Genomic DNA, 27,993 nt, shown 5'->3' with positions numbered 1-27,993 from the left:
TATTGTGTTGTAAGGAAAATAATTTCGAATCACCCTTAGTAGAAATTGGTGTCTACAATGCTGTGTTCTTATTGTCTCCAAATAAGTAGCTATAATGTGTAAAGTCTTCTGGTTACATTGAAGGCAATCATGCACAAATATTTTTTTTTAAGATTAACACTTAATGACATATGTCAGTTTGTTCATGAACTTCTACATTACATTTTGGACTATATGTGGGGAATATTGGAAAATATTGTATTCGCTAGTGTAACTTTGTGTTCAAACATTACGAACATTAGTGTTGTAGTTAGTTAATTTAAGTTCCATTTCTCTGAGAAACACAAATATAACAAACTGAAGAAATAAAATCATACACAGTACATGATAAACATAAAATTAAAACAATAAAAATTAATATTTAATGGCATTATGCCAGTTTGTCTGTAAACTTCAACATGAAATTTTAAGCTGCCTGTGGGGAATATTAGAGAGTAGAGTAAGAGAGTTAATGGGTTTATTACCAAAAACTCAGCATTTGTTGATTTCAGTTAAGTTGTACAGGTTTAAGAATTCCAACGTATATGTAGCACCTACTACTGTATTTATTTCCTCAATGGCATAATTTGTCATTTAATATGAAAATATTCTAAATGCTAGTGCAGAATACAATAACTTTATGTTCCAACATTGCGATTATGGTAAATAGAGTCTACAGTACATTTCACAGGCTTTGTTGAAATATGCCAACAACATCGGTCCTGTGTTTGATATTATGATGTTATTTCAAGGAAAAAAAAAATTATTGCCTTCAGTTACTTCGCATTGTAGTTAATTTAGGTTCCTTTTGTTTGAGAAAAATACCAAATCATAACAAGAAACATAATGTAACAAAAATACAAGAACAATACAAAATAGCAATAAATAGCAACTAAAATTAAACATGCAAAATCTTAAATCAAAAATACACAAAGAAAACATACTCATTTGGCCACAATACTACAGTATCAGTAAATGTGCACATCACTTTTCTGCATCCAGTTTCACAAGCACATTAGGTGCAAAACTTCTCACATCTGCAGTTCTCGTTGACATGAAGAAGAGGAGTGCCAGCGAAGATAAAGTTGTATTTGAAAAGTAATGTTAATATTATTTTACATATACAATCCTGCAGACAATCCTCTGGTTCATGATTTGTACAGGAATGTCCCTGGTTAACAGAATTCAAATGTAAAGCCCTTAACATCTACTTACACAGTACAAGTGAAACAGAATTGTTAGAAAATTATTGAGTATTCCTTGTAAAGCCACTCTTCTACGAAAGTTTGCCTTATATACAAATGATGTTGGGTTTTGTGAGAAAATACTGGATAAGCTAAAATATGCTTGTGACAAAATGAGTGTCATAGATGAGCTGTGCTGTCTCATATGCGATGAAATACCACTAAAATCAGCTTGGCTTGTAACAATAATGATGATTTTGTTGATGGGTTTCAAAGATTTGAAAAACACTTGTCAGGTAAACCTGCAAATCAGATGCTTGTGTCTATGGTGAGTGGTCTATGTCTTTATTACAAGCAGGTAATGAATTACTTCTTAGCAAATTCTGCTACTCCTGGTATATGTTCAATAGTGCAACACGGACATTAAGCCATTTAGTTGCTGCAGACATTTATTGCTTGTCAACACTGTTTTTAAAGAATTTCATCCCACATAAGGCAACCTACTTTGTCAGTGTGAGTCATCTTACTACAGGCATTCCTTAATATGTCGAATAATTTGTCACTAAAACCAACATCAGTGGTATACTTTCGCAAAACTCTAAGCAATGTAGCCTTAGAAGGGAAATTTAATAACTTCCTAATCATTCTATAGGCACTTGGGCTCTGTAAATAAATATTAAGAGCCTTTGGTTTCAATTCCGGTGACCACCGAACTCTCTGTACATACCTTGCACTTGAGGAGACACAATTTTTTACCAATTCATATAATGGCCCGGGAACCTTCTTCCTTAAAGTTGCAAGGGCAATGTCAATCTTCAGATCTCTCTGTGTGGTCTTGAGGACTCTTCCTCTCAGATGATGCAGTTGTACTCGAAGACTGCAAATTTTCCTCCTCTTCAGTGTTACTATCGGTGTGGCCGTGGTTTGCATTCTTGGGGGCTCCCCAGCCTCTTCTCACTGCCTCTCCTCTCTTGGGGGGTCACCAGCCTCTCTGGCGGGGGTCTTCTGTTTCTTCCCGTACAAAATAAAACAACCAAATGGTTACAATTATGAACTGACAGCAAGAGTAAGTAGTCCTGTACCACCAAGGATAGAGGTTACAATTGAAGCGTTGGGCCGAGTAATGGTTTATGTTACAATTTTTGCCATTATACTTTATCTTAGAATGTTATCAAGTTATTTCGTTTCAGGAACAGATTTGCGGAAATTCTTTCAAGATGTGCTCACAGCTTGCTCTTGATGTCAGAAAGGAACTGTTTAAAATGTGTTACTCTCTTAAAGTCAATATTTAAAAACTGTGTATGTCATTGTCTTCATTATTATTCTGTTCATAATGTTACAAACTTCTCCGATGTGTAATATGACTTTCAGTAACATACAATCTATACTTTGCTTAGTGTACAAAACATATTGATGGAATAACGGTGTATGTTGCCCGTCCAATAGTAAATTATTTATGAGTGGAATGACGATGTAACATTTTCGTTCCTCCTGCTCAGTTAGCAGATTGCAATACAGACCATTATTCGCCCCAAAGCTTTAATTATGGGATCTACTTAGCCTGATACTTCACTATTTGTGTGAATGGCTTTTCTTTATGTATTCATTCACAATTGCAATTACGACAGAATTTATAGGTATAGATATGAAGCACTGAAATTGCAGAATATAAAAGGCTTGCAGTTACTTAAGTAAGTTACCTTGACCATTGGAGATAGCTTCAACTTTGCAAGGTATGGCTCCCGAAAGCTGTTGTGCAGTTTGTTGGGCTCTTTAACCATCAGATCTTATATGCCCAATGCTTCTAGGCATGCCTTGCATCTGAAAAAAATTGAAATAATATGTAAAATAAATATAAATTATGAGCACAGGAAAACCATTTCATGGCACTTAATAAAATCACTTTGAGAACCAAGAAAAATTAAAATAAACTCCTCCAGTCAGCTTCACGTTAAAATACTAATTATCTCATCATTTCTATTGTAGGCCTAATTTTGGTCCAGGAAAAAATTCGTATTTAAAGACAACATTTGTAAAAATACAATGTAGGCGAAACAAAAAATAAAATAAAATATAGGTGGATAAAATATGTCATAAAATGGTTTAAGTATAAGCTACATCATCATAGCTCACTGCAGCTGCTCCCTTTCACTTTATAGGCTATTAGAGTGATTTTATAAAGTGCCACGAAGTCACGTTCCTGTGCTTACGGTAATTTCATACACATATACAGTATAGCCTATATAACATTTAATTATATCATAAGTAGACTTGTATTATTATTATTATTATTATTATTATTATTATTATTATTATTGTTATTGTTATTATTATTATTATTATTATTATTATTATTATTATTATTGCAATTTATTATTATAAATATTACTATTATTTTTATAATAAATGTTATAAATATGTAAAAGTCTCAAGTAATACCACGCGGGGAATATTCAAGGAAAGGGTCTATTACTCTATTTTTTTCTATTGGAATATTGAAACTCCGGTACCAAGCTGCACACGACACGACGTGGTTTGCTGCAATTTTATTGGTTATATTCAGTGTTTGAAATAACTTTTTTTCTCCCGTGTGTGGTGCGCAAAACAGCAAAGTTTCTCCTGCACTGTATAAAAAGCTTCGAAAATAAAAACAAAAAATGCATCTTCTATATATATATATATATATATATATATATATATATATATATATATATATATTCTATCAATAGAAATTATAATAAAAGTCTGTTAATATGTAACTAGATGTTACAAATTCTGTATATGTGTGTATGAATTAATATCTGATAACCTAACCTATATAATTTAAAATGATGCACGTGGCTAGCAAAATTTACAAGTATATCAAATTAGTTATAAGCAGGGAAAGGATTTATATGTAAATACATATTTACTTATAAAGCTAATATAATTTATATTTTGCATTATCTTTATGTTTCACAATGTGTAGGGTTGAAAAATCCTACTTTTATTTTCCATATTTTTCCATATTTTAGAGTTTAGTACATATTTTCGTTAATTTCCATATATTTTCCATATTTCATATAAAACAGTCCATATTATATTAGGTTTAACAATAAAACAAAACAAAATTCCATTAACTTTTAAAAATACATTTCAACAATAGAGATTTAAACACATGTTCAGTAATCCCTTTAACATCAGAGTTATTTGAAAATTAGCAGTCCTATCAACAATGGGAAAGTAAGTTACAAAACTGTATTAATTTAATTTAAAATTTTTAACAGACTTCAGTTGTGCAGCTCAACAGTTAAATGCCAGTCAGAGTACACATAGGTTCAGTTTTGTAAATCATACTATAAAGACGGTAAATATGCCAAAAGTACGTCATTCAGTCAATTTAAAATCAAAACTAACAAGTTACATTTCAGAATTTAAAGAAGATGGTTTATCAACTGACAATAAAATATTATTTTGTAATTTGTGTCAGTGTGCAGTATCATCTACACAAAAGTTCCTGGTGCAACAACACATTACAACTAGTAAACATCAGGCCAACAAACAACTAAATTCCAAGCAGAGACAATTGTTTTTAACACAACCAACAACATCGAATGTAAGATCTGAGTTTAACATCGACCTGTGCCGTTCTCTCATCTCTGCTGATATTCCTCTCTACAAACTAAAGAATAAGGTCTTCAGGGAATTCCTTGAAAAATATACTCAACATACAATCCCGGATGAGTCAACACTTAGGAAGACGTATGCTCCATCCATCTACGATGAGACAATACAGAAGATAAGAGATGAAATTAAAGATAGTTCAATTTGGGTTTCCATTGATGAGACTCCCGACAAAGAAGGTAGACTTGTTGGTAATGTAGTTATCGGTTTGTTAAGTGAACAATATTCTGAACGAATTCTTTTACATTGTGATGTTCTAGAAAAGTGCAATAACAAAACTATAGTTAAACTGTTCAACGAAGCTATGGGCATCCTGTGGCCAAAGGGTATTATGTACGATAATGTGTTATTCTTTATTAGCGATGCTGCCCCTTATATGGTCAAAGCTGGACAAGCATTATCTGTTGTATATCCTAAATTGACTCATTTTACTTGTGTGGCGCATGCATTTCATCGTGTGGCAGAAGTGGTCAGAGACAATTTCCCTAAAGTAGATTTGTTGATTTCATCAGTGAAAAAAGTATTTCTCAAAGCTCCCAGTAGAGTTAACGTGTTGAAAGAAATGTACCCTGAAATTCCATTGCCACCAAAGCCAATTTTAACTAGATGGGGTACATGGCTAGAAGCAGTTGAATATTATGCCGAACATATAGACTCTATTAACAATGTTCTCCTTGCATTGGACTCTGAAGATGCAGTCTCAATTGATACTGCGAAAACAGTTGCCTGTGACATAAGTGTGAAGAATGACTTAGCTCACATTCAGCATACATTTTCATGCATCATAAAAACGCTCAAAAGTCTCCAAAATAGGCACCTTTCACTATCTGAAAGTTTTGAAATTATAAATAGTACTGTGGAACAACTGAATCGTGGTAGAGGTAAAGTTGCAGATGCAGTAAGAGCTAAGGTGGACACTGTACTTTCAAAAAACCCTGGATATGAAGAACTACAAAAGGTTGTTGCTGTGATGAGTGGTGAATCAACAGTGAAGATTAACTTGGACTTATCCCCAGCAGACATTGTGAAATTGAATTATGTACCAGTTACTTCTTGTGACGTCGAACGCTCTTTTAGTCAGTATAAATCTATCCTCAGAGACAATAGAAGAAGATTCACTTTTCAGCACTTGAAAGAAATGTTTGTAACCTATTGTTATGGTAACAGACAATAAAAATTGTGTTTTGTTGAAACTACATTGGAAGATAAGGTACGTCCATTATATTTTTTGTTTAGTTTGATTAAAATGTACCAATATTTAACGTACATAGTAATTTTTTTATAATTTTAAGTCCATATTTAATTCCATATTTTGGTAAAAATCCATATTTAATTCCATATTTTGGTAAAAATAACTACATATATATTTACATATTTCATATATTTTTAGTCCATATAAATCCGTTCCCTGGTTATAAGTGATAACATTGCTATATATTGTAAATGAAAACTCACCTCTCACTATCCCAGGTATTTTGAAGAAACATTTCGAGTGGTGACTATTCTTCTTACTTCCGCAGTATGGATATTCGCATTTAATTCGTCCGGCCATCCTTCCCTCGCCTAGGCAAGAAAATTCAATATGTCTTCTTCAGTTCTTGAAATACGGCAAGAAATTGTTCCAGGACTAACAACTTAAACCAAGAGCACCCAAGTTCATTCTCCATTTCCAAGAGTTTAAAATCAGTGACGGAATGTTGGTAAGAGGCGATGTTAGCGCTCATCGTGGCAGTGCCATAGAATTAACAGCGATTAACAGGGAATAGATACGATTGACCCCCTCTCTTCTATTTCTACTCCTCTTGCCTTGATGCCATCGGATTGCTCACCGGTGAGATTCGGAATACGCTCATAGATTTCAATCTTCACAAATACAGTATTACCTGGAATCAGTGATCATAACAGTGTTAAACTCGAGCTCAACTGACTTCAGACAAAGGTCCGAATAGATACCACTCGAAAAATATGGCTGTATAACAAAGGAGACAATAACGGTTTGCAATATTACCTTACAGATCAATATAACAAATTCTTAGACGAGGGCAAAAACATGGATCAAGTTTGGGAAATTTTAAACGAATAATAACCGAGGTCACCTCCAAATACGTGCTATACGAAATAGTAAAAATTAATAAATTCAGATACGGAATGTTATACAAGACATGTCAGACAACTTAAGAAAAAGGCTAGGCCAGCGTACAACAAAATAAATGTGAGTTCCGAAAATTACCAGAATTTAAAGTACCTAACCAAACAATTTGAAAGGGGGAAAAAAGACAGAAGAGAACTACTTGCAAAATTTATTGAAAGGAGGCGAAAATAACTGGGGTAGTTTTTATAATTACATGCGCAGAAGAATGGGAAAACAAGAATCGATACCAGTTCTGAGAGACACTATTGACCAAATAATTACAGGGGACAAACAAAAAGCAACTCCAAATGTATTTATATTTTCAATAAAAAAAGAGAGAGATATTATAATCAAGGAATGTGAATGCACAGAGATGTTCGAAATAACGGCTAAAAGTGTTCGTAACAGAATAAAAAGACTACAAAACCGAAAATCGCGCGGTCCAGACGATATTCCTACAGAAATTGTAAAGTTAGGAGTTGAAGCCATGATACAATACTTAATGCGAATTTTTAATATATCAAAAAATTTAATAATTGTAGTATGCCAGACGACTGGAAATCAGCTGTCATAATCCCCATATATAAAGCGGGAGACAAAAGCGATGCGAACAATTGCAGACCTGTCAATCTCACATCAGTTATCTGCAAAATAATGGAACATGTAGTAACACAATATAATCGCAACATTTCAGAAAATAACGAATGACTGAACAAAAATCAACACGGCTTCAGACCAGGATACTCTTGCGAAAGTCATATCACATCCTTGATGCAAAATTTATCCGATGAAGTTGATGGGGGGGGGGGGATAAGAATAGATGAAGTTGTGATCGATTTCGTTAAAGCTTTCGTCGTAGTGCCTCACGAAAAACTTTTAGAGAAACTAAGCAGGTTTCCAATAGATATTCGAGTAGTAAGACGGATATATAAATTTTTAGAAAACAGGACCCAAAAAGAAAAGAAATATCGGAACGAGGAAATGTAACATCAGTCGTTCCTGAAGGGGCGATTCTTGCATCTCTATTGTTTCGCATAATATATAAACGACATAAATAGAAATACTGCTTCTTAGGTAAGGTTATTCGCGGAAGACTGTATAATATATAGACGAATTAGTGATGAATCCGATATCGCCGTCTTACAAACCCATCTTAACGTTATTGAAACGTGGACGACAGAATATACAGAGGGTCGTACTGAAAGTCATGAGCAACCCATTATTATAATTCCAATTTCAACAATGTAACAAAAACGACTGTATGATCAACATCTACAGACTTTACACTATGTATTGACATATTGTGACGTCATTAGCTTCTATCACGTGACCACATGCAATGTTTGTAAAATTGTCAACAACGATGGTTCGTTTTGAAGGCGTGCTGTCGTTGAATTACTTGTTAAAGAGAAAAAACCTTCTGCTGAAATTCACCTCAGTTTTCAGCGTGCATACGGAAATGTGTGCATGGGTGCTAGCAGTGTTGGGGGTTGGGTAAAACATTTGAAAGTCGGGAACAAGAGCATTCAAGATGAGCCTCGTAGCTGCAGCCTTCCAGGGAACGCAACAAAGAAAGATTTGATGAGTTCTGGGATGCATTCTGGTTTAATTTCCTGAACCTGGAGAGAACATAAATGCTGTTCGCTATATCTAGACACTTTTGAAGCTCTATCGTGAATTTTTTAAGAAACGATTGGAAAGAACATCATCTTGCAACACGATAACGCAGGGCCTCACATTACTCGGACATTTGGGTGGGAAACTCTTCCGCAACCTCCCTACAGTCTCAACTTGGCACTCTCCGACTACCAAATTTCCGTTCTGTAAAGGAACAACTGTAAGGCCAACGCTACGAGACGCTGGGGGACATGCGGAAAGCAGTGCATCAATGTCTTCAGGAAGGTGGAACGGGCTTCTACCGCAAGGGAATCTTCGAATTTACAGAATTGTGGGAAAAATGTTTGGAAAGAAATGGAGGCCATGTTGAAAAGTGACAGAAAAATCTATAGATTAAGGTGATACACCTGGTTTGTCCAAAAAATAAAAATTAAGATTTATAAAAATGGGTTGCTCATGACTTTCAGTACGATCTAGGTAAAATGAAAATCAATGTCAATATCCTTCTGTAGAACGCATAAAGGAATTTGTTTCAAATATCGGCTGAATGGTACACCGGTGACACAAGTGAACACTTGTAAATCCCAAGGTATATATGTAACAAACTGGGTTGGGAGGAAGAAGTCACTAACACTACAAGGAAAGCCTGGAAAGCACTACATTTCTCTTTGTGTATTCTGAAGAAAGCTAACAGAAGGTCAAAAGAATTAGCGTACAAAACCCTTGTTCACCGAATTATGGAATATGGAGAAGTAGGTTGGGACCCGTACAGGTAAAACCAAATCGAATGAATAGGAAATGTCCAACGCAGGGCAGCAAATTATGTCAAAATGAGAAAGGGACATGGCGAAGAGTTAGGGTGGAAATTTCTCAAATCAAGGCGACAAAAAACAAGACTGAGCACATTGTTTAAGGCACAAATGGGACACAAAGCATGGACAGACATCAGTGCTAGATTAGGGACACCATCATACTTACGCAGAGCTGAGCACATTAGGAAGTTTAAATGTCGAAAACAAAGAACGGACGTGGAAAAAATTTCCTTTGTTAACCGCACATTAGTAGACTGGAACAGCTTACCTGCGGCAATCTTTCAGGGTGGTCCTCTCAAAATCAATACATTTAAGGAAAGGTTGAGAAGATTAGACTGAAAATTTAATTGTAGGTGCAGTGTACGTAATTAGCTAACTTGTGTCATACAATTAATTAAGTTTACATGCAATTAATTAAGTTGATATGTAATTAAGGTGACTTGTAAGTAATTAAGTTGATAATAGTTGGGTTTAATAGAAGTACTTATAAGTTAGGTTTACTCTTGCTTATAGTACGCACTATTATAGCATAGTTTTTTTTGTATAATTCTAGATTTATTCCATTTATTTATTTATAGTAGAATTTAAACTTACGTAGATTTTATTTTTTATTCCTGTAATTATTATTGTAATTTTATTACTTTAATTATTGTAATGTTATTATTGCATATTATATATCACTGTCTCCGGATGTATATCCACATCAAGTGTTAGTAAATACACATACACACACAAATTTGCATTAGCCTAATTATAAACGATTATATGTTCATTGAAAAATGTTATTTGTTAGCAATTTATGTGGCAGTTTTAAAGTTAAGTCGAAGGTATTTATTTTATTTCAGGGTGCGTCCCGATATTTCTTTTTACACCAATCAAAATATAAATGTTTAGCTCTAAAAAAAATAAAAATAGTAACCGCGAATTCGCGTGAATATATTCATATTAGGCCAGTTAAATTCCTATTCAAATCTTCTCATAGCTGAAATGAGGCAAATACGAAGAAAAAGTCAACACCATTTCTGAAGATTCTTATTGTTTAATCAACTGTCCGAAGACCGAAGACAGGTTTGAACCTCACAAGTGACACCAATGAGGCATCACTCATGAGGCAACTAAGCGGGAGATAATGGGTACGGTGGCCAGTTCCTTTCTCCCTATTCCTGAAGGAAATGCTGCAAATTATTCAGCTAAAATACATTTAAGACCCATGGAAATGATGCAAATGCTTCTTCGAATGAAGAAGACGTCTTCAGACAAAGAGACATGAATGCCATTCTTCTCGGAATAAGTTTTGTGTAATCTGTATTATTATTTTCTATCACACCACAGTTAGACCCTAGTATAATAATGTTCATTCTCTTTTACAACACTGGCAATTTTGAAGTTCTGTGGCAAATAACGTATTGTTTGAAATTTAAATGCATCATTGAATATTATATACGAAAGAGTCTGGTTGATACGGCCTATTAATATGGCATTCATTCATTCATTCATTCATTCATTCATTCATTCATTCATTCATTCATTCATTCATTCATTCATTCATTCATTCATTCATTCATTCATTCATTCATTCATTCATTCATTCATTCATTCACAGAGTTCTGCCCAAATGCAGGTCTTTCCAGCAAACACAGTATTCTCCAGTTTCTCCTAATTTTCGCCTTCCTCTTAGTCTCCGCTTAGATCCATTTTATTTATGTCGTCTATCATCATATAGGCCTATATCCTTCTGCCCGAACTCTTCTCCCTTTCACCATTCCTTCCAGTGAATCCTTCAGTAGGCAGTTTCTTCTCTGCCAGTGACCCAGCCAATTCCTTTTTCTCTTCCAGGTTAACATTATACCTTCTTCACCCACTCTTTCCAACACAGCTTCGTTTCTTATTCTCTCTGTCCATTTCACACGCTTCATTCTTCTTCATAACCACATTTAAAATGCTTCTAATCGCTTCTCTTCACTTCGCCGTAATGTCCGTATTTCTGCCTCATACAAAGCACTTCACTAGTTTCTTTCTTAGTTCTTTTTCCAGAGGTACGCAGAAGATCCTCTTTTTTCTATTAAAAGCTTCCTTTGCCATTGCTATCCTCCTTTTGATTTCCTGGAAGCAGCTCATTTTACAGCTTTTAGTACATCCCAAGTATTTGAAGCTCTCCACTTGTTCTAGTGCCTAGAATTCGCAAGTTTACCTTCTTTACTTTTCTACCTATGAGCATGGTCTTCGTCTTGTTTGTATTAATTTATGTTCATCTTATATTGCTCACATCACATTTGTTATTATCTCCTATAACATATCCCATAGTATCATCTCCTCCTCTGCTAACAATGTCATATCCTTTACTTTATTCTTCTTCCTCCTACTATCACTCCCCCATGTTCTGAAAACAGTTCTTCACCAATTCTTTCAAGTAGATATTGAATAGGGTAGGTGATAAAGAGCATCCTTGACGTAGCTATCTTCTCCCTATTTCGCTTTCTTCTTACATTTCTTCTCCTATCCTGACATTGACTCGTTATTTCATATAAAGGTTAGTCAAGAGCCTCCTCTCTTTCCAATCCACACTTACTTTCTTTAGTGTTCCCATCAGTTTATTCCAATCCACTTTGTCAAACGACTTTTCGAAGTTCACAAATACTACATACACTTATTTCATTGTTCTCTAGATGTTTTTTGTCAATTGAATAGGTCATTAGAAAAAGGGCCCAACTCCACTTTTTTTTTAAATTCACTTTTTTGCATATAAACATACTAGATGTAAGCGCGCATCTGTTGAGTGGAAAAGTGTGCCGCTGAACCAACTCTAAGCATGCTAAAATTACTGTTAAAATATGGGTTGACTAGAAAAAGGTCCCATTTCCAGGATATGGGACGTTCTTCTGTTCACTCAATGATGCATTCCCTCTTCTCACTTTAAGACTTCCTGTTTATCTTGCCGTTGTTTTGCTGCGACATTGTTGACTTGCGTAATCGTATTGCTTACTCATTGTCAAATTCATAATATTATTATTAATACCTGCAAGACAGAATTTGAAGGAAAGTATAACCTTAAACGTAGGTATATTCAAGTGCATAAATTTACTTGTCTGCTTGTGTAATGGAAAATATTTCATTGCTCACTAAATTTCGGCCAGTGTATGAAATTAGCTAGCAAGTTACTATAAAATATACTGTTGCCGAAAACATTAAATAAATACAACATATTTCGGTGGTTTAGAAAAAAAAAGAATTCAGATTTCTCATCAATAAAATATGGAGATTAAAAAAACTACCGCGGACAGACTAACATCCTACCTTTTAGCCCGAGGTCTGACATGTCGGTTGCATCAAAGCCTTCGTCCAACAGTTTATTCTAAAATAGGTACAATAACAAAAACTAATGAGGGCGAAGCAAGCAGTGCAGTGGCGTGTTATTTGCAGACAATTTTACAGATTCTGTGGAGGCTAAATTTTGGAAATGCGGTTGATTAGTTCTTAACAGTTAGGCTTCATGTAATCCCTAAAAATTTCCGAAACCATCTCACACCGTTCCACACCTCCATTTCATTTTGTTAATGAAATAAGAGTATCAAATGTAAACAACTTTAACTGACCATTTATCGTCGGAGACAATGATAAATGAAAAATTCACTGTTGTTGATGTCAAAGGATTTATGATCAAAGACTATGTTTCTGCATTTTGTGTACCGTATTTCAAAAAAGTTGTAACAAATAAAGGTTATAAATTTCAAATAACAAAATATAAGGAGTTTGTATTTAGGGACCAACATAAAGATAATGTGGAGACATGAGGGTGAGAAATTTCAGTTATAAAACCTGGTATTAAAACAGTACCTTTTCCAACACAGCCTTTGTATAGGCCCTACCACAATGCTACCTATAAATGCAAATAAACTCAAAGATGTTCTTAAACTCACAAAGTACATTAATAAATAAAGTGCTCTTGTCTATTATAGAAACTAAATTGCTACCAATATCATTACTGCAGACGACGAGTAAGACATTATGATGATTTCTCATTGCACATAACTGCATATTTTTGTTCCTCAGTTTCTAAATGTGATACATAGTTTGTATGTAACTAGTAGTTAACTGTTTTAATGCAATGATAGCAGAATAAAAAATTTTTTTCCCCCCAATTTCCATTTTTTATGTCGTCTAAACTAATTCAGTAGAAAAAGGGCCCAAATTCGCAGAATTAATAAATATGTATTTAATAAACTAAAGCAAGTAGAACATTCAAACATTACATGCAAGTGTGTGGATACCCTATCTACCATGAGAGAAAAAATCATTGAGCTCTGCAAATTACAAGAAGTCACTATTCTTTTTTTGTCTCTCCTGAAAAATTTAGAATTGTGGATTTGGGCCCTTTTTCTAATGACCTATTCAATTGTTCATAGCAGTCCAATTCCATTACTCGTACCTTTTCCCTTCCTGAAGCCAAACTGCTCTTCTTCCAACTATTCTTCCATCTTATAATATAAATGTCGATTCAGTATTCGTAAGAGAATCTTCATCGAGTGTGATATCATACAGATAGTCCTGAACTCGTTACATAAATGTCAATTCAGTATTCGTAAGAGAATCTTCACCGAGTGTGATATCAGACAGATAGTCCTGAACTCGTTACATTTCTTTGCATTATTTTTCTTCGGTATAGAAAACAACACTGTCTCCGTGAAGTCTTCATGCCATTCACCTTTCTCATATATTTCGTTGCATAATGACAGAATATCCTCTTTGTCTTCACCCAAGCATTTCACTAATTTATTGTGAATTCCATCAATTCCTCTATCCTTTCTATTCTTCATTTCTCTAAGCGCTAGTTCAACTTGTTCCCTTAAAATTGAAAATTCTTTTTCGTCTTCTGATACAGGTAATTCATCTTCTATAGATAAGTAATCTGGACGATTCCCTGCCTCATTTAATTCTTCTACATATTTCGTCCACCTATTCGGTATTCCTGTTCTTTTTCTGTTATTTAATATCCGATTTCGTCGTCTATAATATGGTATGTGCACATTTTATTTAACTTCTTACGATAACACAAAAACAACTATCTTAGTGCCACGCCTATAAGAGGAAATGAAAATGATTATACTAGGTCTGTAAAAATGAAGAAATGATTATTATTATACTAAGATCCTATGATCAGAACAATAAAAAATTATATTGATTTAGAAAAAGAAAATACACTTTAATTGTCATAGAATTCCTTAAATCAGAAAATAAACACTTTCTGAATGAATAAAATAACATAAATAATTTTACGTAAAGATTAATTTTTGGTCCTACAGAATATATCTGTTATGGTGACATAATTATTAATCATTAATAATAATTATAAATAATTTTTGCCAGCTACATCATTCAAATACTCACTGTGCATTGTAAGCCTCCAACGCAATCGTAACAAGATAATCCTCAACATTATATGATTATTGTAATCATGTCTCATAATAACTTAATACCATACGTAATATCACAATTGTCGTTTACCATGTCTATTCATTCACGAGCGCTTTGTGGTCGTTTAAATCTTAAAGCATTTGACATCTCGTGTGTTGTTTAATAAAATATTCCGCCAATAGAATGATAAAAAATTAATTAATTATGTTTGTAGAGTAAAGTATGTACTTTACTTAGTTCCTATCATGTATAATTGGAATACATAGAGAAAGAATGGAAATGTTTAGAAATATTACAAGAGCTAGTTAGTGTTAAGCTATTATAACCACACACGAATGAGTTATGTAGGCCTATGTATGTATTTATTTACACTGCAAGTGGGCAAGCACCCGGTGGCAGTGGTATACACAATATAAACAATACACAATAAAATTACAATACACAATACAATTATATACACAATACAATAAGAATACACAATACAGTAAAGAATACACAATACAGTATATAACATAAAAACATAATAATGAAAATTGTCTATTTATGTAACCACAAACTTAATAAAATTTAAAGTAATGGAAATGTATTTAAATGCACAATAAATTAGCCTTTGTAATAATTGATATTCCTCGAAAGTAAATTTTTATGTGCTTAATGCTAAGGATTACGCCTATGATATTGTGTAGTTATTTCTGATTTTATTGGTAATAATGTTACAGTGTTCTTTATTTATCCGCGGAAAATTTGCGAATCGTCAAGGACAAAGTAGTAATATGAAATAGACTACATTGAAGTGATAGATGGCTCTGATCGATTGAAATCCAATGTATTCTTATACAACATAGGTGAACTGATACATGGAAAAACAACAATTGAAACCGTCTATTATAATCTTATCATAAACGTTTATAGTAATCCTCCATTATTATCTTGTCACCATAAGCATCATCTGATAGATTACTCGCATCATAACTCCATTATTCGTCTATCACCATTATGACCATCGACCACTATAATTCACCAACCATCTTCTTCCTCTTACGTTTATTCGTGAATTATTATTCATTTATCATTATTACCATCATTACATTCTTTACCAATCAAGCTTGGGCAGTAGGTTTCGAATAATTACTAGAAATCCACGTTTAACTAGCTTCCTCGCCATGTGGTACGAGGTCACCGCTAAACATAATATGAATACTCATAGTAAATAATACAAAATTCCTGTGTAATTAAGATAAAAATCCTTCTGGCCTGAAAACAAGCGAAGTATGCTGAATTTGTATCTAAAAACTCTCCCATTACTCACATACCGCTAATTATTATAACACTAGTAATAGTAATAACAAAAATACTAACAATAATAACGCAATTTAAAATTTTATTCTTAGAAAAATAGTGTGTTATTTATTGGTCGACCTCAAAGCATAACTCAATCAGTTTAGTCGGTAGTTCACGCACTATTTCAACGTGTTTTTGCTTTCTCATTGCAGGGACCTGCAAGATGTGGGGGAAAAGCCTCCACCTGGACCCGAAGTCCACCCTCTCATTGAGAACCTGGCCGATGTGCCTACAACGGAATTCAAGAGACCAGAGTTCTCGCCCCTGCTGCGACAGGTTGTTAATATTTATAATACTGGAATGTGTTGCAATCATATTATGAATTGGAAATGTTGGAAACTTCAGAAATACACAATAGGAACACGTCACAATATTGCGACAATGAGAATTCACCCTTCCCTTATGCCAATAAATTCCCAATGTTGACTTGTACAAGTAATATAATCATAGGTAACAAATTAAACCAGACAGTGCCCACACAGGTGACGATCGACGATTGGAATATATTATGAGATGTGCTGCTGTTAGCTATGTTCAACCACAGATTTGAAACACTTAGTCGCCATGAAAGCCACATAGGCGTATATAATGCTAGGTTTACACGACGACAGTTTAGAGCTAAAGAAGGTCACGTATCAGGAGAGCTATCTAAAAGAGTATTTACACGGTGAAAGAATATAGCTTCTCTAAACCCATTAGGGACCACTCATTAGAATTATATAATTCTAAACTCTAATCTTACTCTCAGGACCGTTTACATGGTGTGACAGTTTAGAGGCAGGCATGCCAGAAATCACACTGTGCAGTTATGTGCGCGGATCGCCGGTCTGTGCAGACTGCATCATTCAAGGATTGCTCTTACCAGTTCTTAGCTGGAGGGGTGTATAATAATCTATTCTGCGCTTCTAGGGTGGATTAAACAAATGTAACAGAAGGGGAAAAAAACACAGTTATTATCAGTGCCTGTATTTGAAAATTGTAATACAAGAAACTTTAGGCTTACTCAATTACAATTCACAAAGTAGTGGTTTGTAAAGCATGATTTATTAATATGATTTTTATATAGTATTTGAAGAAAAAAAATTTGCAGTAATTTCGAAACAACAAAAAACGAATAAATATTTTATTTTACGTAGTAGGTACTAATTCTTTTAAAGTCTATTTTAAAGTCACAGAACTTGCTCTTTCATTGTTCGTGAAGCATTATTATTTATTGGGACCACAGGTACACAAATGTGGAAGAAAATATTATACTCCCAATTAATTACATGCATTAGGACATTGTCAAATTTTTGTACCGAAATAATCTCCTTGCTGTATGTCAGTATAAATTAGGTAACATTAATATTAACAAATAGTCTAAATTAAGCTTAGAATTTAAATTCACATATAGTTTATTTGGAAAACTTTGAGAGCAAGTATCGACAAGTTGGGAGCTATACTGAAAGAAAATAAAAGTGGAGTTCACAAGCTGTGAAGCGACGATATTCTATTTATGTCAGGTTTAAAGATTTATTAATATAAGTATATTAGCATAATATAGTGACGTGAGATGGAAAATTTGTCATTATATACAGTATATTCCCAGAAACTTTTTCCGCCTTGCAAATAGTTGCTTTCTTCACTTCTTACAACCTCAAGAGCCTTACATGTATTCCTCACTATATTCTCATCACTTATCAGCTTATGAAATGGAAGTCGTAACTCGCCTAATCTTTGATGTCTGTGTTAGTACAGACTCCAAAACAACGCCATTGTCAAGTTTGTTTTGCCATGAGAATACTGATTAAGAAATAAGCGCTTCAATATCCTATTTTGAGAACTTTACTAATCTGATCTAAACTGTCACAAAACTATTACCTCGACATGGACTGATGAAAGCCAATCATTTTAAAATAATTGTTGTTATGGCTGAGGAAAACATTATAACAATTATGTTATATTATTCGCAATTTCTCTTCTTCGTTATCTGTGAACTCCTCACTTTATTTATCACAACTCATTCACAGAAATAGCCAAATCAGTACCCTTACTGAAACTGCCTTACTGAAACAAAAGCTGATATGCTGTTGCAGGTCTGTATAACCCTGTCGCGTTCCCCTCCAAGGCGATTCACTTCCTCGAGGTAGGGGAATAGAAAGTGCACATCGCACAGAGACTACTGCACAATGTGCAGAATTTTCGCATGCCTGGTTTAGAGTGAGAGAGAGTATTGAGAGAGGGCATTTAGAGAAGAACAGTGCGATCGGGCAGACTCCATACTTAAACGATTTTTCCCGCTCCTTTAAAATGTATATCATGTCCTAGCTTCTATGGTAGTCAATCAAACACGCTCTAATTTCTTGAATTGATAGCTCAATGTCTAAGGAAAGCATAAAAAAAATCGAAATGAAAATAGTTTCTGAAAAGTAAGAAAAACATATTAACTTCGATGTGATTGATCTGTTCAAAAGAGACATTTACATCTATACCTTTGGTAAGCGGCAAACTTTTATGTTTTTCACGTTAGATGGGGGGCAAAGCGAGAGAAATTTTGAGATTAGTTTTAAAAGTGATCGCCACTCAAAATCTTTATTGGTTTTTGAATAACTGCGAGTTAAAACAAAGGAGTTTTTTACTAAAGGCACAAGTCTCAACGTTTGTTCCGTAAAATTTGTTCGTAACCCCTCCACAAATGAAAAACCCGTTATTATATGCATGATATTAAATGGTATTTTCATATAGTTTAAAATTAGGCTATACAGGCCAATATGGTTTACACTTTAAAATAATTAGACTATCTTTTATAGCAACTAAATAAAAAAGAGTTTGTAAGATAATGATTCGAAACATACAAATATTAACTATAGAAAACTACATTTTGTATTGATTTGAAATTATAAATTACAGAACAATCCTTATTGTATTATAGCCATGTTACAATATAAAATGATATATGATTGTAATTGTTTACAATAATTTGCTTATATTTTTTTAGAAAGGAGAAAAAAAATAAGAAGTAAAAAAGTCTCTAATACGATACACCTAATGGTACAAGACAATACTTACTTACTTACAAATGGCTTTTAAGGAACCCGAAGGTTCATTGCCGCCCTCACATAGGCCCGCCATCGGTCCCTATTCTGTGCAAGATTAATCCAGTCTCTATCATCATATCCCACCTCCCTCAAATCAATTTTAATATTATCTTTCCATCTACGTCTTGGCCTCCCTAAAGGTCTTTTTCCCTCCGGCCACACAACTAACACTCTATATGCATTTCTGGATTCGCCCATACGTGCTATATGTCATGCCCATCTCAAACGTCTGGATTTAATGTTCCTAATTATGCCAGGTGAAGAATACAATGCGTGCAGTTCTGCGTTGTGTAACTTTCTCCATTCCCCTGTAACTTCATCCCGCTTAACTCCAAATATTTTCCTAAGCACCTTATTCTCACACATCCTTAACCTATGTCCCTCTCTCAGAGTGAGAGTTCAAGTTTCACAACCATACAGAATAACCGGTAATATAACTGTTTTATAAATTCTAACTTTAAGATTTTTTGACAGCAGACTAGATGATAAAAGTTTCTCAACCGAATAATAACACGCATTTCATATATTTATTATGTGTTTAATTTCCTCCCGAGTGTTATTTATATTTGTTACTGTTGCTCCAAGATATTTGAATTTTTCCACCCCTTCGAAGGCTTAATCTCCAATTTTTATATTTCCATTTCGTACAATATTGTGGTCACGAGACATAATCATATACTTTGTCTTTTCGGGATTTACTTCCAAATCGATCGCTTTACTTACTTCAAGTAAAATTTCCGTGTTTTCCCTAATCGTTTGTGGATTTTGTCCTAACATATTCACGTCATCCGCATAAACAAGAAGCTGATGTAACCCGTTCTATTCCAAACCCTACCTGTTATCCTGAACTTTCCTAATGGCATATTCTAAAGCGAAGTTAAAAAGTAAAGGTGATAGTGCATCTCCCTGCTTAAGCCCGCTGTGAATTGGAAAAGCATCAGATAGAAATTGACCTATACGGACTCTGCTGTATGTTTCACTGAGACACATTTTAATTAATCGAACTAGTTTCTTGGGAATACCAAATTCAATAAGAATATCATATAATACTTCCCACTTAAACAAGTCATATGCCTTTTTGAAATCTATGAATAACTGATATACTGTTCCCTTATACTCCCATTTTTTCTGCATTATCTGTCGAATACAAAAAATCTGATCAATAATCGATCTATTACGCCTAAAACCACACTGATGATCCCCAATAATTTCATCTACGTACGGAGTTAATCTTCTCAAAAGAATATTGGACAAAATTTTGTACAACGTCAACAAAAGTGATATTCCTCGAAAGTTACCACAGTTGGTTTTGTCCTCCTTCTTAAAAATAGGAACAATAATGGACTCCTTCCATTGTTCTGGTACAATTTCCTTTTCTCAAATAGCAATTACAAGTTTATAAATTTCGCTATATAATGCACTTCCGCCATCTTGTATTAATTCTGCTGGAATTTGATCGATACCTGGAGACTTGTTCTTTTTCAAATTTTCTATCGCAATTTCGACTTCTGAAAGCGTGGGTCCGGGTATAAATGGCTCAGCAGTTTGTATTTAAATTTCGTCCCAATCATTTCTATTTGGGCTATGTACATTTAGTAGTTGCGCAAAATACTTTTTCCATCTGTTTAGGATTGATGGAGAGTCTGCAAGCAAGTCACCATTCTCATCCTTGATCACGTTTACCCTTGGGTGATATCCGTTCTTAAACTCCTTTATACCCTTATATAAATCTCGAATGCTTTTATTGTTACTATTTGTTTCTACCTCATTCAGTTTTTCCTTCAAGTAATCTCTCTTTTTATTCCTAAGTGCACGACTTGCTTCCTGTCTTTCAATGAAATAATTATCTCTCTTCTCCTCAACTGGATCCTGTAAGAATTTCAATTTTGCCCGTTTCCTTCTCTCTACTACCATGTAACAATCTTTATCACACCATGGTTTCTTTTTCTTAGTTTCATAATAAACTCTGCTCTGCTCAGCTGCAATTTTGATACTATCTCTGATATTTTCCCACACGCTATTAACATCTAATTCTTTCTCAACTTCGTCGGAACTTTCTAAAGTGGCAAACCTATTCGAAATTTCGACCTGATAATTTTGCTTAGTTTCCTCGTCCTTTAATTTCAAAATATTGAATTTAGTAATATTAACTTGTTGCGCTAGTCGCTTGGCTACTGATAGTCTTTCTCTTAATTCTCCAATTACCAAATAATGGTCAGAATTACAGTCTGCACCCCTGAAAGTTCGAATGTCTACTATACTAGTATGTCTCCGTTTATCTATCAAGATGTGATCTATTTGGTTGTGTGTCAATCCATCTGGAGAAGTCCAAGTATATTTATGTATATCCTTATGGGGGAATGTTGTACTTTTGACAATTAAACTTTTCGATGTGGCAAAGTTGACTAATCTAACCCCATTGTAACTACTAGTTACGTGTAGGCTCTCTTTTCCAATAGTTGGTCTAAAAATATCCTCCCGTCCTACTTTTGCGTTGAAATCCCCCAATAAAATTTTCATCTGATATCTAGGTAAGTGATCAAAAGTATGTTCCAATTCCTCATAGAAGCTATCCTTTTTTTGGTCGTCTTTCTCTTCTGTAGGGGCGTGAGCATTTGTAACATTGAATTCGCACCATCTACCCTTAAGTACTAAATATGATAATCTGTCACCGATAAATTCGACCTTTTTTACTGCTGATTTTATTCTTTTATGAACAAAGAATCCTGTTCCTAATTGGTGATTATGGTTTCCTTCCCCATAATACAACAAGTAATCTCCTATTTGTGATATGCCATTCCCATCTAACCTAACCTCTTGTACTCCCATGAAGTCTATTCTATATCTAGCTACTTCTTTTGCTACTAATGTTACCCCTCCTGTTCTATAAAGACTAGTTACGTTCCAAGTGCCAAATCTCAAAACCTTATTCCTTTGCTGTACTTATTCCGAGGCTTATTGTAGGGATTCGTAACAAGCTGTTTTTTACGGTGATGGGTTTTTAGCCCTTCGCCCAACCTCCAAGTTGGAGGACCACCCCTTATCGGCTGTCCACGACTGCTTATTCAATATATTCGCAGCTACCCTCCATATCTGGAGGCCGTCTCCTCTATCCGCGTCATGCCGTGGTGATAGGGACCCACAATACATGGATAAGACAATAATAATAAATAATAACCATCATAATAATGATAATGATAACAGTGATACTAATACTAATAATGATAATAATAATAATGGTGATAATGATAATAATGAAGGTAACGATAATAATAATAATAATAAAGTGATGTTGAAAATGATAATACAATAATAATTATAATAATAATAATAATAATAATAATAATAATAATAATAATTCTCCGCTGTGGGGTAACGGATAGCATACTTAACTGTGAAACGAGCGGGCCCCTGGTTCGAATCCTGGCTGGGACATGTTATAAGCTTGAGGTTTTTCCGGGGTTTTCCCTCAACCCATTGAGAGGCTGTTTGCCCGCCTCTAGCGTTTACAACCATGTCAGAAACACAATGTATTGCGGCGGCTATAGGTATTGCAATTTCTTCTGAAGGGAAGAAGGCAGAAAAGAAATAGAACTGTCTCGGGAAAAACCTTGGATATCACTCTGGAACACGCGTAGAGTTTACGCGTGCCTTGTCAATGATTTATGGATGGAAGATCCAATTCAGTTAAGAAATTTTCTTAGGACGTCATCATCAGACGTAGAAGATATACTAACTTTGATCGGACCTGCAATTGACAAAAAAAATACACAAACATGAGGATTGCCATTAGCATATAGGAAACACTGTTGGTCACATTACATTTTCTAGCAACATGTTTGTACCATAAACACATTATTTTATTGTTCTTATTCTATGAAAGTTTGAATATCACGTACAGTTTCCCAAAAAAAAGAATGAGACGACTCTTGATCGTCGAAAGTTAAATTCCTACAGCGCGGCTCACGCGATATCAACGTAGCCAGGAAGACGTCTGGTCGTGCATGCGTAGGCCTATTTTCATCCTACTCCAAAGTACACACCAGTGCAAAATTTTATCAGTTGTCTGTCTACTTCTGGCGTAGGTCTTTACGTCCTTGATCGTTTAGGCATAACATTTATGAAAGTTTGAAAATATCGCAAAAGTCATTCGTCAAAGAGGGAGAACAATATTAATTTTGAAATAACAAAAAAAGATATACGGAAAACACAGGAAGGAACATTATAAGGACCAAGAAAAAGACAACAAGGACCACGACAAGGTCAAAGATCAGGACCACGATAATATATTACAAGAAACACGACAAATATGATAAATACCACGACATGGACGAAGATAAGGATTACAAGGACCAGAACCACGAAAAGGATTATTAGAAAAAGAACAAGGACCACGATAACGACAAAGATCAGGACCACGATAATATACTACGATAAGAAACACAACAAACACCATGACAAGGATTACACTGAATACGACGACATGAACCACGATAAGGGTTACTACAAGGACAAGGACCACGAAAAGGACTATTATAAAGACAAGGACCACTACAAAGTTATCAACAACCTTCATAAGGATCACGAAAAGGACAAAGTTATGAACACAAGGACCACAATAAGGATCACTACACGAACCACGGCAAAAACGATAAGGATCACAACATAAACCACGACAAGAAATACGATAAGAACTACGACAGAGACCACGGTATGGATCACGACATGAAACACGACAAGGTTTAAAATAAGAATCATAAGAAGGGCCTCAATATAGACCACGATAAGTATCACGTCAAGGACGACGATAACGATCACATGGACCATGATAAGGATCACAATAAGGACCAGGAGGAGGATCACGGAGTGAACTGCAACAAGCACCATGACAAGAATCACGATAAGAGCTCCGACATGGGCCAAGATAAAGATTAAAGATATGTACGACGATTAACACAACGACAAAGATCACGATATGGATCGTGACATGGACGACAAACAAAACAAGGATCAAGGTGAGAACCACGATAAAGACTTCGAAATTTAACAAGATAAGGACCATGACAAAAACAAGAAATACCAATATAATGACAAGGACAACAAGTGGAACGATAAAGAACATTACAATGGCAACAAACGTTATGATAAGGACCATGGAGAAAACAACAAGGACCGCTCTAACGGCTGCGATAAAGACAACGATCACAATAAGGACCGCGACATGGAGAATGATAAGTACCACGATAAGGATCACGCCAAGGACTATGATAAGAAACAAGAAATAATCATGAAAGGACCACGAAGGAATCGCGAAAAGATCGGGAAAAGGACTACGTGAAAGATAACAAGGACCACATCAAGTACAAAGAAAGGCAAGGACCACGATAACGATGGCGATATGAACCACGAAAAGCACTTGATAGGAATCAGTATAAGGACCACGACAGTTATCACAACGACGAGCATCACGAGAAAGATCATGAAAGGGACCACGACATTGGGCCACGATATGGATCACAAGGAACAGGATTACGATAAGAACTATGAGATTGACAAGGATCACTGTTGAACCACGACAATAACAAAGACAGGGACCACAATAAAGATCCTCACGTGGACCACGACAAACACCACAAGAATAACCACGAAAGGGGCCATGATAAGTATCACGACAAGAACCATGATAGGGACCAAGACCACGATAAGGACGATGACAAAGACAACAAATACCTAACAAAGACTACGACAAAAGCAGCAAGGAAAACGATAAGGACTATTACAATTGCAACAATGACCACGATAAAGACAACGGAGATCACCATAAGGGAAATGTAAAAGACAACAAGTAGCACGACAAAAACAATAATGATCACGTTAAGAACCATAACAATGACAAGGACCAATGTAAGAAACGCGACATGGACAAAGACAAGGGCCACGATAATAATTACGAAATGGACCACGATGAGGACAAAGTTCACGATAAGGGTTACGACTTGAACCATGATAAGGACCAAGACCACAAAAAAATCCCTAACAAAGACAATAAGTACCACGATAAGGATCATGATAAAGACAACAAAAAAGTTAAGGGTCATTGCAGTGACGACAAGGATCATGATAAGGATCACAAGAAAGACAACAAGGACCAGGATAAGAAACATTACAAAGACAACGGTGAGCACGATAAGAACTGTGACAAAGACAACAAGGATCTTTATAAGATCTACGGCAATGATCACGATAAGTACCATGACATGGATCGCGATAAGGATCACCAGTACCAAGACACGGATCATGACAAGTACCAGAACAAGGACCATGATTCACGTCGTGATACTAAACTTAAGACCTATCGTGGTTCTTGTCGTTGACTTTGTCGTAATCCTTACGTGATCTTTTATGTCTTTGTCAGGGCGTTTATGCTGATTCTTGTTGTCTTTGTCGTGATTCTTACTGTGACCCTTGTCTTTGTCATGGACCTTATCGCGACTACTGTTGTCTTAATTGTGGTCCTTATTATGGTCCTTACTTTCATTGTCAGGGTCGTTATCGTGGTCTTATTCATTATCGTGGTTCTTATCGTGATCTTTGTTGTGGAGCTTATCGCAGCTTATGTTGTGATCCTTGTCGTCGTCCTCATCTGTCCTTGTCGTGATCCTTGTTTTTATCATGCTTCTACAAATTTTCATTTTAAATAACAATGTTTTTCTCCTTTTCCAAGTGACTATTGTTTAACACGGTAGATAATATCCTCAAAGCTGGGTCTTCAGGTGTTGTACGACAGCCTGACCTCAGATGAGCTATACTATATTAGAGGAGGCAAGACCTATCCTGTGACCTTATCATGTGCCGTGGCTATATCACCAATTGGTATAGAGGGGAAAGATAGATGAACTTACGTGTCTGTAGATTCGTATAATATTAACCATTATGAGACAAATCTCTTTCTGAAAGCTCATTCTTTCGCCTGTCACACAGCTCATATGCCAAATTTCGCCTCCTCATCTATGGCCTATATAGTACGAATATATTTTGTACAATTGTAATCTTACAAAATTGTGATTTATTTCACGTCTTGAAACTTCAATATTAATGTGAGATCTGTAGAATAACTTACAGTAAATGAAATTAAATGAAAAAAAAAAAAAACTTGACTGAAAGCATACTCGAAGAGGGAAGTCAGCACTCTCACTCGCATGTTTCTCTCTGGGAACGTTTTTTTAAATGGCCCGGGCTATAATATTCTTTGTCAGTATTTTGAATGGGAACCTGCCTGCGGTGAGACTAAAAGCTGGATGAATGTCTGTCTCTCCAACTTGTCTCGGTGGCTGATAGGTTAATATTTAAATGTAGTTATTTAAAATCAATTTCTTAATGCTTGTTGATAAAGCATTTTACATTTTTCAACTTCATTGTAATTGTTAGTTTTTAATATGCATGCATTTACACTGTATATATACAATGTATATATGTATAATATATGGTGTAACAACATTCATTAGATTAACATTTATATTATTACAATTTGTAATTTTGTATTGTCTGTGATCATTAATACTTAATCTCAGGACTCTGTAAAACTCTAATTGAACGTTATTCAGACAAAAATAAAACATCCGTGGTATAGACTAAGAATCGAACTAGCTCTCTTCTGCACATTACGCAGAAGACTTAACATCTGAGTTATTGAGACGACACGGAAGGCTTCATTTCTGCGTGGAGTGTCGATGTAGTCATGAAGATTCAAATGTCGATTTAACTACACGATTTTTGTATATATTTATCTGTTATTTACATCACATCACCATATTTCTTGCAGTTTTTGAAGTGAATTTCGGAACGATGCTAGCAACAAACCAAATAGCCTGAATTTAAGTAACTCAAATATTCGTTACCTTGTGTATCAGTGCTCTGGTCTCCGATCATGCGCAGTGTCTTACATCTGAGACTTAAGAATATTCCATCGTCTCATTTTTGAGGGGAACTGTACACTTAGTAATTGCGCAAAATAGTTTTTCCTTCTGTTCAGGTTTGAATGAGACTCAGCAAGCACGTCACCATTCTCATCCTTGATCACGTTTACCCTTACCTGATATCCATTCTTAAATTCATTTATGTTCTTATATCAATCTCGAATGTTTTTATTCTTTTTTCTTCTACCTCATTCAGTTTTTTCTTCAACTAATCTCTCTTTTTAGTGTACGACTTGCTACCCATCTTTCAATGAAATAATTATCTATGTTCGCCTCTAATGGATTCTGTAAAAATTTCAATTTTGCATGTTTCCTTCTTTCTACAAACGTACAACAATCTTAGTCAAATCACGGTTACTCTTTTTTAGTTTCATAATAACCTATGCTCTGAACAGCTTCAATTTTGATAAAACCTCTGTTATTTTCCAACACGCTATTAACATCTATCTTTTTACAATTTCGTCGGAGCTTTCTAAAGTAGCAAACCTATTTGAAATTTTGACGTGATAATTTTGCTCAGTTTCCTCGTCCTTTAATTTCAGAATATTTAATCTACTACTATTAGCTTGTTGCTGTACTACCTTGGCTACTGATAGTCTTTCTCTTAATTTACAAATTACCAAATAATGGTCAGAATTAGTCTGGCACCTTGAATGTTCGAATGTCTAGTATACTAGTATGTCTCCGTTTATCTATCAAGATGTTTTCTATTTGGTTGTGTGTCAATCCATCTGGAGAAGTCCAAGTATACTTATGTACATC

At 34.8% G+C, this 27,993-nt stretch overlaps 1 protein-coding gene and 1 long non-coding RNA gene across 4 annotated transcripts in view; one reads left to right on the top strand and one right to left on the bottom strand.

The window, feature by feature from the left end:
• Nucleotides 1–27,993, top strand: part of LOC138711895 (facilitated trehalose transporter Tret1-2 homolog) — a 128,216-nt gene that overhangs the window by 80,206 nt on the left and 20,017 nt on the right. For 2 of the 3 annotated variants that reach the window (XM_069843172.1, XM_069843173.1), the window contains exon 2: nt 16,331–16,454. In XM_069843172.1, coding sequence (XP_069699273.1) covers nt 16,331–16,454 — 124 coding nt within the window. Of the gene's footprint in view, nt 1–16,330; nt 16,455–27,993 lie in introns of those variants that run through there. The other variant, XM_069843175.1, reaches the window with a different exon arrangement.
• Nucleotides 7–6,649, bottom strand: LOC138711894 (uncharacterized). Its single transcript, XR_011335520.1, has 3 exons — nt 6,321–6,649; nt 2,903–3,023; nt 7–2,213 (listed from the first exon to the last, which is right to left on the bottom strand). It is a non-coding gene; the product is annotated as an uncharacterized lncRNA (long non-coding RNA).

The sequence above is a fragment of the Periplaneta americana genome, chromosome 13 (assembly GCF_040183065.1).
Source record: "Periplaneta americana isolate PAMFEO1 chromosome 13, P.americana_PAMFEO1_priV1, whole genome shotgun sequence".
Taxonomy (NCBI): Eukaryota; Metazoa; Arthropoda; class Insecta; order Blattodea; family Blattidae; genus Periplaneta; species Periplaneta americana.
Note: the sequence above shows the minus strand (reverse complement) of the source record. Positions and strands in the feature narration are given on the sequence as shown.